Source organism: Pogona vitticeps, chromosome 1, assembly GCF_051106095.1.
Source record: "Pogona vitticeps strain Pit_001003342236 chromosome 1, PviZW2.1, whole genome shotgun sequence".
Lineage (NCBI taxonomy): Eukaryota > Metazoa > Chordata > Lepidosauria > Squamata > Agamidae > Pogona > Pogona vitticeps.
This window is the reverse complement of record NC_135783.1, coordinates 313,222,231-313,235,706: the sequence shown is the minus strand read 5'-3', so window position 1 is coordinate 313,235,706 and position 13,476 is coordinate 313,222,231. Positions and strand designations below refer to the sequence as shown.

The following is a 13,476-nucleotide window of genomic DNA, read 5'->3' as shown; positions in this document are numbered from 1 at the left end:
TACAGAGGTTTAGGACATACGTGGACACAAGAATGTTTTACTTTAAGTTCAGGAATGGTTAACCATCTTTATTCTGGAACCCTGACCGCTGTATCCATGACACTGCTTGGGCAAATAGGAAACTAGGTACACTGATATGGATAGTTTCATAATTTGGCTTTATGGGTTGGTTGCTCACCATAGAAGCCTGTTATTGTGTGACCAAGTTCCAGTAGTATGATTAACTCTAGTCATACCTGCACGTTCTGGTATAAAATCATATGATATTATCTCTGTCTGCTGTTCCTTCTTATAATAAGAATGCAATGTCAAGTCAGTTCTGACTTATGGCAATTCTCCTAGGGTTTTCTAGGTATAAAGTCCACAGAAATGATTTACCAATCTGTCTTTTTGGGAAGTGCTTTGGATCTGTATAGCTTGCCCAAGGACACACAGGCAGCAAGGCACATATCCCCATCAGCCACACACATTCCAGGTGATCTGACCTAGCACCCTCCCAACAGGCAGAGTGGGGATTCAAACTCCCAGTCCCAGGCTTCTCAGCCAGCTGCTCCAATCCACTGACCTATGGCAACCTTCATGATCCACAAAAATAAATGAAATAAAAGTTGCTTTTAAAATGACTCCTTCTTGTTCCTAACACAAAATTGGGTAAGCACATGGACAGGAATGAAAGGGCTGCTCCTACTACCCCACCTCTACCATTCCCATTAATAAAAAGGCAAAATAGCTATACGAAACAGCCTATGGTATGCACAGTATGCACACTCAGGGTTCTCAATCATAAGGAACTTGTGCATGTGCCATAAGCTCCTATTTACTGGCATTCACCTTAAAATATGAATTGCAGGGCAGTTCAAGAGGGAACAGGAGGCACAGCCCACCAAGGAAGGAAGGGAACATAACAGTCTACTTTCCCCTCTGAATTAGTGTGACCATATGCTTAGCATGGATCTGGGATGAGATGAGAATTATGTGGCCCATGGCCCCATCCAAGCTACTTCTTGTTGCTCAAATGTCTTTATTTTTACTGATTAAGATGCTTTCCTCCAGAGGCACTCAGGAGGTGGAATTGTCTACTTAATTACCACGCATCCCTCTGCACAAAAAAAAGACTTCTAGTTTCAGAAGAATCACTGAGTGAGTGACACCTGTGGGCTGGGGGAATGATATGGCTGTGGATTTCACATGTTCTGTAGATGCCCATCACTGATCTAAGACCTATCTGTTCCCATACCCCAGCCTGCTGCATTTCCATTTCGGACAAGCAACACAGAAGCCAAACAAGTTACCTGAACAGGGAAAGAGCAATCTCTCTTATCCTGCTCTGGTAGTTTGCTTGGGCTCCTGCAGGAAAGCTGAAGGGACTGAGGCTAGGAAATATACATAGAATAATGTTACTCATGCCTGCCATGTAAGTATACCAGCATAAATCTCTTCAAAAAATTGCCAGTAGTTAAGAAGTTGGCAGTTTTTGTTGCTGGTTTCGTTTTTGTTTCATGAAAATGGCTTGGCATGAAATAAGAAATACAAGTACCTATGCCTTAACTAGCAACAGTTTGCCACAAAATCTGGATGTATGATGGTCTAAATATTCAACTGGATTCTGGCCATAATGCTGCTAGCCCTCATGGAATTAGCTGTGCGCCAAAGCTGTGCTGACAGATTTCCAATGCTTACTTAGTACAGTGGGGTCTTGACTTGAGAACTTAATCCGTATTGGAAGGCGGTTCTCAAGTCAAAAAGTTCTCAGGTCAAATCTGCATTTCCCGTAGGAATGTATTGAAAACCATTTGATCCGTATCTGCTCTTTTCCGTCCATAGAAACTAATGGGAAGCTGCTATTCCGCCTTCGACCACTAGAGGGGGATATTTTATTTCTTTTTTTCTTAGGTCAAGAAAGGTTCAGGGAAGGCAGGGAAAATACAGTCCAGGCAGTACAGTACCAGGCAGTCCGAAGACTGTCTCCCAATCCACTCTCTAAACGCTGGGAGGAGTGAGGAAGCAGACAGGCACCCTTTTCACTGGCCAACAGTTAACTGAAAGTTCAAATTTTGCACTTTACCTGCCTCCCACGTGGTTTTTTTTCAGTTCTTAACTCAAATCTAAGTACTTAAGTCAAGTCAATATTTTCCTATGAGAGTGGTTCTTAAGTCAAAATGTTCTTAACTCAAGCCGTTCTTAAGTCAAGACCCCACTGCAGAGGTATCCTGAACTAACTGCAGTTCAAACAGTCTTTAATGGCAGCCTCATATTTGATGCCCTACAGCTGACAAACCTAATTTTACTTGAACATGATAATAACTATAGTGATTTGCAAGACAACCCTTGAAAACATTTCATATTTTAATTCATTCTGCCCAGAATATATGCAACTCAAGATTTTCTTCTAAAACTTTCGTTCTATAAATCTCCCCCTCTTACATGAAGTGTGATATCTATCAACTTACTCGGCGTCACTTCTGGATTTCCTTTCAAATTCATCATTTTTGGTATGGAAGGCCCATAAACATCGGCATCAAGCAAGCCAACTGCTTTGGTCTATAGAAATAAAATACACACCATTACATCATTCTTCAAGTAATAAGCAAAATCAAGCACCATAGCTGTAACCTAACTTTATTACAGCAAGACCCACTAAAAGTCTTGTGAGCTTAAAGGCTAAGTTTTATTTTGAATAAGCTTTTATGGATTGAACCTACTACTTCAGATGCAGGTAGGCTGCAACCCATGAAAGCTTATTCTAGATAAAACATTTTTAGTCTTTAGAATTTCATAAGAATCTCAGTTGAACTCACTGCAACAGACTATCAACCAACATAATGAGAAATTTAAACATTAACTTGAGTAACAGCTATGGTTACATTTTAGACACCATAGTGGTACTTTAGACACCACAAATGTTACACTAGATTGCATAAAATAGTAAGGGAGATCCATATACAGCCAATAGTGACTGTAATGATAATTAAAACAACTTTATTAAAAGGTGAAAGCAAAATTATATCCAGATCTAGTTGCTGCATATAGAGTCAATAAAGGAACTACGTAAGTACAGATATATGCACATACTGTACATATTTACACACACATACTGAGAGAGAGAGGGAGAGAGAGAGAGAGAGTCTGAGTGATTACAGATATAAAGTGTTTGAAACAGGGGGGCCAAAAGCCCATACAATATGATATATGCATATTCAGAGCCTGGACGAATGTAAAATAAAAATTTATTATGCCATAATCCTAAACTGCCATCACTGGTTTAGCATCACAAGAAAGTATTTAAATGAAAATAGTGATAATTACTTTCTATGAAGAGAAAAACATTCTCAATCAAATAAGGCCAAATTCAAGATCTGTGCAAACAAGTTCTACTTCATTAGCTTCTTATTAGTGCTTACCTTTTAGCTGCTGTGTTGAAAGATAGTGCCCATAGTTTAAAATCATATGCTAAGGTCCTAGTTCATAGGATCCTAATGAGTTTCTTCAGAGGTGAAAATCCTATCAGTCCTGCCACTTGCTCAAGCACTGTCATTGACACAAACTGTGATCTCCATGGTGAAATCCACTCACCACTTGTGCAAGGCTGGACATGTATGGCTGGACTTTTCATCTAGCAGAACTGACTACGACAATGGTCACTGTGGTCTATTTCCACAGGGACAGTGCCACTCGTTAGGAGAAGCATAAAGATTCTTGTGGCACCCTGAGGACCGAGAAGTTTTGCTTACTGTAAACTTCCACAGATTGTAGCTCTGAAGAAGAATGTATCTGAATACAACCATTTTCTTGGAAGAAAACTCATGATAAAACACACTTCTTAGTCATTAAGTTGCCACAAGACTCTTTACTGGCTTTTATAGCCATCTAACTGTGTGGTTTTCATGCAGCAATCTAGCCAGGCTTTGGCCTAAATCCAACTCCTAGTCCACACTACAGTAAATGCCAGAATCCTATTAGTGTTCACATAAGGTTTGTATAACTTGCCATGGCTAACTGCAGATAATTGGCAAGGTGCTGGACTGGTAGCAAGCCTGGTCACGCACGTAACTGTGCAACTTAGGTATAGAAAGGAGTCTTGTTAATTAGCAACATTTAGGTGCCGCAAGTTATGAAAACTTCACATGACCACCAATAGGATTCTTGCTATTGGATCATTGCAGTGACTTAAGTGTTAACTTTCCATTCAGTAATTGTTTCAGTGGGTCTAACCGGTTGTGTGTAACAACTGGATTTGGACCTTTGTAAACTGGGATTACAGAGGAATGTGCTGGGGAAACAGGCATTATCTTTCCTGTAGCATGTGGCCCAGTTTGCTTGTTTTAGGTTTGTCTTTGTAAGTTATATCTTCACCCTGCAGGCACAGCACACATTAGCAGTTCCTGATCTCTATTTGCAGCACTCCATTTCCTCAAGGTTATGGGCTATTCTTTTAAGGGATGCTGATATGATTACCTACAGGTTCTTTCTAATGTAACAATCCTATAAGGTTTTTTAACAGGAGATTGCAAACAGGATGATGGAGTGTAATTGCTCTTAGCTACTACATACTGTTGGATAGGTAATAAATTGCAGGAAAAGAGGGTTAGATAAAACCTAAATAATGCTTTCGAACTAGAAGAGTGGTTAGACAATGAAGCCAATGACTTCAGAAGCCTATAAATTATTTGTCTTGGATGTTTAAGAGGAAGATGGCTAAATACTATGACTTAAGCACAGTGGCACTAGATGACCCAAAAGACTGAGATTGTTAATCTTTTCAAGTAGCACTTATTATTATTTTTAATAGTATTGTGTACAAATGCACACAAAGGAGGAGCTCATGGAAGACCAGTTTTTAAGCCAAGAGGATCCATGTCCAATAACATAGAACAGAATAAGCACAAATAATCACTTTTGTATGCATTCAATAGTTCCATGTAACATATTTTGTTTCTGCAAGACCTGAGAAGACACAGGAGGTCTGCAGAGCAACGAAGTCCAATGACTTAGCAGTCAGGGAGAGGCACCATAGATACAACACTGGAATAATGATCTAGCACACTTAAGAAATGTGGGAAATGGGTTCTTAAAATATGTAATCATGACAATTTCTCCTTAAAGAATGATAGCCCAGTTCTCCAACTAGGCAAAATTCTGGTTTAACATGGTAATGAGCAAATAAATAGCAGTAGGAATGATGCTGGAAGATGAGCCCCTCAGGTCGGAAGGCATCCAACATGCTACTGAGGAAGAGCGGAGGTACTAGCAGTTCCAGAGCTAAAAAAGTGGTTGGGCCAAAGCCAAAAGGACGCTCAGTGTCATGAGTGCAGCCGAAGATCTGGAACCTGAAGGGTTAACTGTAGCTGAGGAGAATGCTGAGCTATTAGAAATACAAACAGATGAATCGCCTCCAGATTCTCCTCCCCCAGTAGACAAGCTGAGGGTCAGGCTTCGGGAAAGACTTATGATGAAAAGGTCAGAAGATCTCTTGAAGGCTGCCTGCAGAAATATCCGATCAACTAGCCCTGAGTTCTGGCAGGATGAAAAGGCTTCTAGAAGTTCAAGGGCTGTTTTTACTATATAAACAGCTCTCAGATGGCTGAAAGTCCGTGGAAGCAACAAGTCAAACCTCTGGCTTGCATCCACACTCCTGACAACCTTGAACCTTGTTCTCTGGACCCTTGGCTTTGGACTCTGACCCTGGACTACATTGTGTGAGTTGGCTTTGGTATTTGGGTATCGGCTCTGCATTCTCTGAATTTCGGACATAGGACTGGCTTATCGGACTCTGCTGTTGCAACCACCAGGAACATGACACTCAGCTGCGGACGCACCTGGAAGTGAAAGGAAAGTCCGATGCTTCAAGAAAAATACTGTAGAGGAACCTGGAATGTAAGATCTATGAACCTTGGGCGGCTGGATGCAGTCAAACAGGAGATGGCAAGAATAAACATTGACATCCTGGGCATCAGTGAACTAAAATGGATGGGAATGGGCAAATTCAATTCAGACGATTATCATATTTACTATTGTGGGCAAGAATCGCGTAGAAGAAATGGAGTAGCCCTCACAATCAACAAAAGAGTGGGAAAAGCTGTAATGGGATACAATCTCAAAAATGATAGAATGATTTCAATACGAATCAAAGGCAGACCTTTCAACATCACAGTAATCCAAGTTTGTGCACCAACCACCGATGCTGAAGAGGCTGAAATTGACAAATTCTATGAAGATTTACAACACCTTCTAGAACTGACACCAAAGAAAGATGTTCTTCTCATTATAGGGGATTGGAATGCTAAAGTATGGAGTCAAGAGATAAAAGGAACAACAGGTAAGTTTGGCCTTGGATGGAGGTTTGTATCATTATACAGGAGGCAGCAACAAAAACCATCCCAAAGAAAAGGAAATGCAAGAAAGCAAAATGGCCTTACATACAGCAGAGAGGAGAAGGGAAACAAAATGCAAGGGAAATAGGGAAAGTTACAGAAAATTGAATGCGGACTTCCAAAGAATAGCAAGGAGAGACAAGAAGGCCTTCTTAAATGAACAGTGAAAAGATATAGAGGAAAATAACAGAAAAGAAAAAAACAGAGATCTCTTCAAGAAAATTGGAGATATTAAAGGAACATTTTGTGCAAAGATGGACACGATAAAAGACAAAAATGGTAGGGACCTCACAGAAGCAGAATACATTAAGAAGAGGTGGCAAGAATTCACAGAGGAACTATATCAGAAAGATCTGGATATCCCGGACAACCCAAATAGTGTGGTTGCTGACCTTGAGCCAGACATCGTGGAGAATAAAGTCAAGTGGGCCTTAGAAAGCATGGCTAACAACAAGGCCAGTGGAAGTGATGGCATTCCAGTTGAACTATTTAAAATCTTAAAAGATGACGCTGTTAAGGTGCTACATTCAATATGCCAGCAAGTTTGCAAAACTCGGCAGTGGCCAGAGGATTGCAAAAGATCAGTCTACATCCCAATCCCAAAGAAGGGCAGTGCCAAAGAATGCACCAGCTACTGTATAATTGCACTCATTACACATGGTAGCAAGGTTATGCTCAAAATCCTACAAGGTAGGATTCAGCAGTATGTGGACCGAGAACTCCCAGAAGTACAAGCTGATTTCGAATTGCTAACATGCACTGGATTATGGAGAAAACCAGAGAATTCCAGAAAAACATCTACTTCTGCTTCATTGACTACACAAAAGCCTTTGACTGTGTGAACCACAGCAAACTATAGCAAGTCCTTAAAGAAATGGGAGTGCCTGACCACCTTATCTACCTCCTGAGAAATCTATATGTAGGATAGGAAGCAACAGTTAGAACTGGATATGGAACAACTGATTGGCTCAAAACTGGGAAGGGATTATGACAAGGCTTTATATTATCTCCCTGCTTATTTAATTTATATGCAGAATACATCATGTGAAAGCCTGGACTGGAGGAATCCCAAGCTGGAATTTAGATTGCCAGAGGAAATATCAACAATCTCAGATACGCAGATTATACCACTCTGATGGTAGAAAGTGAGGAGGAATTAATGAAGGTGAAAGAGGAGAGTGCAAAAAATGGTCTGAACATCAAAAAAACTAAGGTCATGGCCACTGGTCCCATCACCTCCTAGCAAATAGAAGGGAAAGATATGGAGGCAGCGACAGATTTTACCTTCTTGGGCTCCCTGATCACTGCAGATAGTGACAGCAGCTACGAAATTAAAGGACGCCTGCTACTTGGGAGGAAAGCGATGACAAACATGACTTAACGACTAAACAATAAAAAAATGGAATGCAAGTCCACTTACACGGTGGGTTTTTCTTGCCCCCTCCTTGCCTCTCCAAGCCCCAAACCTTTTCTGATGCCTTTAGGAAAGTCCTGAGACCGTTGATGAATGTGCTACAGCAGGAAGCGAGGAAAGGCAATCACAGAAATATAGAAGCCTGCCTTGTCTAGTGGGTATTTCCTTGTTTATGCAAGGCTCTTTTGGATCAGAACATGGACAAGTTACTTGGAAAATTAAGACACATCTTTTGAAACAAGAATTCCACATTATCTGTAGTGAATTTACAAAAGTTTAATAACTTTATTAACATGTTTATTTCTGTTTTAATTAAATATAATTGCTTTATTTTAGATTTACTGTCTAAAAACTAGGGCTTTTTCACCAAAAATATGGTACAGTACTTAAATATTTATCAGTAGGGGGAGGATTTTGATAAGATGTTTTTATCCCTGCAACCTACAGTATGTTTCAGCTTATGGGTGGGTTTGAACATGTTTATGGGTATTTATGGGTTCTTATTCAACTTAGTTTAAAAACAGGGTGCTGAGAGTAGGAATAAATGGCTGGTTCTTGCAATGCACAGATGCAGGCAATGAGGACTCTTACAGATCTGTATTGGGACCAGTGGTTTTTTTTAACTTGTTCATAAAACAACTAGAAGTATGGATGAGCAGTGAGCTTGTTGACCACACAAAATTATTTACAGCATTGTGGACAAAAATTATTTGTGAAGGGCTCTAAAGGGATCCTTCTAAACCTAAAGGAAGCATCAAAATCATAAATAAATTTAAAGTAAGTGAAAAGTTATGCCTATTGGACTATAAAAATCTCAATTTACTTATGAGATATGAGGTGGTAGTCACTGATTAAAAAAGAGATGATGGAGCTGTGACAGGTATCTTGAAGAAGATGTCAACATAGGCTACTGTAAAAGTGCAAAATCCATGTTTGGATACCTGTTGGGTGCCATTTAATGTGGCAAACAGATCTGACTAATGGGACACAATCAGCGCCCTTGCACATCTCCTGTTCATTTCCATCTGACTCATGCAAAGGATTTCATCTCGGTGCTAAGTAATATGTGTTCCATGTCGAGTCATGATGGACTACAAAGACATACTATGTTCAAAAGCTGACAGTATCAAAGCGTTGCAGGTGGCCATTTTTGTGCGTAGTTGGGCAGAGTTGCCTGCTCCACTGCAGTGATGTCAAGGCTTGAAATTTTGCATGGACAGAATGTTAAAAGAAGTAGGATTGTAAAAAAAATGCAACCCTGGAAATGTACATTGTGCTTGAAAAATGAGGTTTGAGCAACTCTGTGTGAAAAGCCACTGCAGGGCAATCAGCCAATTCGCCATTAAAGCTTTCACAAGGGAAGTAAGGTCAATGTAAAAATCACATTGCCTTGCAAAAGGACCTCATGGTGCAAAAGACCCATGTGGCGTAATGGTCAAACTGCAGTATTCAAGCCAAGACTCTGCTGACGGTCAGCGTTCAATACCAACAGACCTGACAGCTGTCTTGAGGTTGACTGAGCCTTCTGAGGTCGGTAAAATGAGTACCCAGTTCGTGGGGGAAATGTGTAGACTGTATAATTAAAACATTGTAAACCTCCCAGGGAGTTCTTTAAGCATATGGTGTGATATAGAAGCAGCACACTTTGTTTCTGTAGTGAGTTGACAGCTGAACCTGTAAACAATTGATAAGAGAAATAAAAACAAGTGGGGGGGGGAGTCCTAGAATTTTAAAATGCAGATAAATTGGTATCTGACCAAGCTCAATCCGGAGCACCTTCAGGCTTCTTACATTTTGTCCACATAACTAAACTGTGCCAAAGCAAAATACTGTTGTGCCAGTTTGCTAGTATGGCAAGTGCAAGGGAGATATAAACAACTCAGCGAAATACAAATACCAGGAGGCACATACCAGATACAAATGGGAATGACTTGGGTGAGAAAATGTAACTTTTTTTTCATGTGTGTCTAGATATGCTAAAAGGCTAAAGGCTGCTCAAAGCTATAATGCTTTTTACTTTTTAATAATATATTTTAAGAAATACATTCTTTCTGACTGTGCCTCTTCTAGGCTATAAACTCTTGCAGTTTTGAACTGCAATGTGATTTAAGTTCTTCTCTATAACTTTTATAGCAAAAAGCTTGTAATTGAAATAGATTTCTTTGTACCCAAGTTCTTCCTTCAGTGCAAGTGTTACTTTTGAATCTACAGTATTTGTAAGAATTATTGGTGGCAATCACACCTGTAGCTTTTCACAAGATACAAGGATGAATTTCAGTTTCAGCATTTGTGCCTATAGCTTTTCACACCTGTAAGTTTATTTTCTGTGTAACCGACATGTGCTTGCAACTGCAAATGAAGCAACTTATACCTTGATACACAGATGAATTTTTATATCATTGGGAAATATTATCGGGTTTCCTAATGGAATTAACCATTTCAGGGATAAATGCCAACTGTGACAAACACAAGCTTCTGGTTTTTCCTATAGGTCTACACAAATGTAAAGGATTCTTAAGAAAGTGTGTAAAGTGTCAGACTTTGAGACCTGACAGTGTGACAGGTTTGCATGTTTTTGAAGTATTAAAAAACTGAAAATCCAGTTTGATCGTAATTACTGTGGAAGAGAAAGTGTTCTTCTGTGAGCACTGATACTTTTATCACACTGTCTTCAATTATCTCCAATACTAAAAAAGAACAATTGTCTCTTCACAGCCATAGCTTACCATCATGGTCACACAACCCATCAGCACCTTTTCTTGAACCTCTTGGTGTCAAATGGGAGACATCATCATTTAGGTAATCATGCAGATCAAAGCAGATACCTCATTTAGCAGTTCTTTAAAAATCGTGTTTCTTTATAATGTACAAAGCTATTTAAAATCTCATTGGAGTTACTCTGACAGATTATGCTGTTTCATGTCTGCTACACGATAGCGGCAATTTAAGAGCGGAGGAAGCCACATTTTTATGCCAAATTTCAAAGCCTTCAACACAATTTTCAAACTCCTTTGTTCTCAGACAAAACACATAATTTACCTAATTAGGAAGATGCATGACTCATTTCTTTTATCTTCATTTGCAGCTATCAAACCCCTTCAAATAGTTACCCTATTGCTTTATCCACTAATAACTGTTTAAAAGATAAATATTTGGAAAACTGCCTACCTACCTTTTGTTTACACCTAACTAGCAGACTTTTTCACTCTTACAGGTTCTATCACTGTAAAAACTTGAAAATCATTCTGGAACTGAAACTGGAAGAAAGATGATGGCAGACCAAACAAAGCCTTCAGATGACGTTAACAATATCACCTTTGGATGCAGCATAAATCTCAAAGCTTTAAAATGCTTCACAACTATGGCTTACTGGAAAAGTGACCACCTCTGATTGTTACTCAGAAAATCCCAAACAGAATAACTTGATTTGTATTATCATAGGCCTTATGATCTGGTCTGATGAAATCTGAGTTGCCCACCTCTATTGCAAAGCTATTATTGTTAGCCAAACATGAATCATAAGCTGAAATCAGTTTGCCACAGGCTTGTGAACTGTTTAAAGCAAGGATTGGTCACCTCTAGTGCTAGGATGGCATGTGCCCCTATCCAGGCTGTTTTTGCACTGGGGAATTAATTCCTTTATAGATAGCAGAGTCTCAGATACAAACAACTGAACACAGAAAGTGTAAAAGAATAGCTTACATCTCAGTAGACCACTCTTTTCATTTTATATGTTAAAAATCACTTTGGAAGCTTTTTAAGTGAAGAACGTTATCTTTACTTACAGTTATGATAATTAGTTACAGTCAGAAAGATAAAAATATAGAAAACAAAAGGTAAGTTTCAGCCACGAGTGAGACAGACCCTCTATGCTAGCCACATGGCTGGAGATCAAGAGAGGATGAAAGAGACTAACAAAAAAAAGAGAGCAGAACAAACAGGAAAAGAAGAAGGGCAATCCAGAAGCAGGAAAAAAAACTTTACCAATTAGTTACTGGAAAAGGAGAATCCCTTTAAGTCCTCAAAGCCATCCTATCACTGATATCCAGTGTTAGAAAGCCTGCGAGATTATCTCAACAAAAGGGATATCTCTTTTTTCCTCTTTTCTTTGTCAGCTTCCAGGTATTGCCCGCAAAATTAACACCTCCAGGATAGAAATGTTTCCTTTAAACATAGTGCAATGACCCCAAGCTTGGTTTAATACCTAATCAGCAGTGGGCATCCAAAGTTTGTGCTAAAAAGCTGCTGCAGGATCAGAGAGATTTGGGGAAGAAAACTAGCCCTGGACTTCTGCAATCCTGATACTGTACTAAGAAATCAGGATTTAATTCCCATTCCTCACTATCTACCTGCCAGATTACCTAGCACTTTTGTGATGTTTTCTATCTTGCTTTAATATGTCTCACTTGAAAAATTAAGAAGAAAGAATTTTCAGAGAAGGAGAGATCTTAAGTCTTCTGCAACAAAAACAGAGTCCAGTGGCAATTTAAAAGCCAACAGGTTTATAATAGCTATAACAACAAATGACAAAAAATGCTATTTAAGAAGTTGCATTCCCTCGTTGCAATCTGTGCAAATTAAAAAGCAACAGTCAAAGGCTGTTTGTCTGACTGGAAAAGCAGTGGCAGAGGAAGATCTGCCAGTCTGTGCACAGTTTTCTCTCCAAAATTCCTCAACAGCCCATAAGAATACAGGAAGCTGCTTCAAATTAAAGCAACTAACAAAACTTTGCTTTAACACTGTTTTGCTCCCTGTACTTTGTTTCCTTGGGCTGATTTTGGTGGATTTCCACTTCTGTTTCCTTCAGATTCTTTCCATACTTCAAAATCTTTGGCTGGAAGACCTGTGTAATGGACCACCAGGTTCAGGGAGTCTCATTCTAACCACTATTAGACCCTGGAGTAGATGAGCCCAAGAGTGTTAAATAGGGCTGTTGACACAATCGCTCCTAAATGCCCTCTCCGTTGCAGAGCTTGGCCAGCGCCCTGGTTTAACCAGAAGCTGCAAGCTATGAAGCAGAACAGGAGAAGGCTAGAGTGCATTTGGAGATGGAACCCGACGGATTATAATCAGAAAGCTATCAGGATTGCGACTAAGCACTATCTTACTAAGGTGAGGGCTGCCGGTCGAGCTCACTTCGCTGACCAGATAAGCGAAGCTTCAAATCAGCAGGCGGAACTTTTCCGTATAGTTTGCGACCTATCCAGAATTAGTCTGGGTGATGGGCCTCCTACTAGTATTTCACCGGACCAATTTGCAGCATTTTAAAAATCTAAAGTGGAGGCCATCCGCCGGGACCTCTCTCCTTTTTTGAATACAGTAGATCAAGCAGAGACATCCAGCACTCCGCCTTGCCCTATGAGACCTGATCTCTTTCAGCCTGTGACACCAGATATGGTGGACAAAGCGCTTGACTGCTGTCGTGCCACCACCTCCTCCCTTGCCTAGCCTGCTAATCAAAGCAGCCAGGCCTACAACAACTGAATGGATCAAGGCAATAATTAATGGGTCTCTCCATTAAAGAGACCCATTAATTAATCAAAGAGACATTCATTAGGCCCATAAGGAAGAAACCAAGTTTGGCGGCGGACAACATTGGCAATTATAGGCCTGTCACCAATGTTTCTTTCCTTAGCAAAGTGGTTGAGAGGGTGGTGGCTAACCAGCTCCAGGCTCTTTTGGATGAAACCA

The 13,476-nt window shown here is 40.0% G+C and overlaps 1 protein-coding gene across 3 annotated transcripts in view; it reads right to left on the bottom strand.

Annotated features, from left to right (window-relative positions):
• Positions 1-13,476, bottom strand: part of NUBPL (NUBP iron-sulfur cluster assembly factor, mitochondrial) — an 86,981-nt gene that overhangs the window by 56,213 nt on the left and 17,292 nt on the right. For 2 of the 3 annotated variants that reach the window (XM_020788441.3, XM_020788442.3), the window contains exon 4: positions 2,451-2,541. In XM_020788441.3, coding sequence (XP_020644100.3) covers positions 2,451-2,541 — 91 coding nt within the window. Of the gene's footprint in view, positions 1-2,450; positions 2,542-3,401; positions 3,421-13,476 lie in introns of those variants that run through there. The other variant, XM_020788443.3, reaches the window with a different exon arrangement.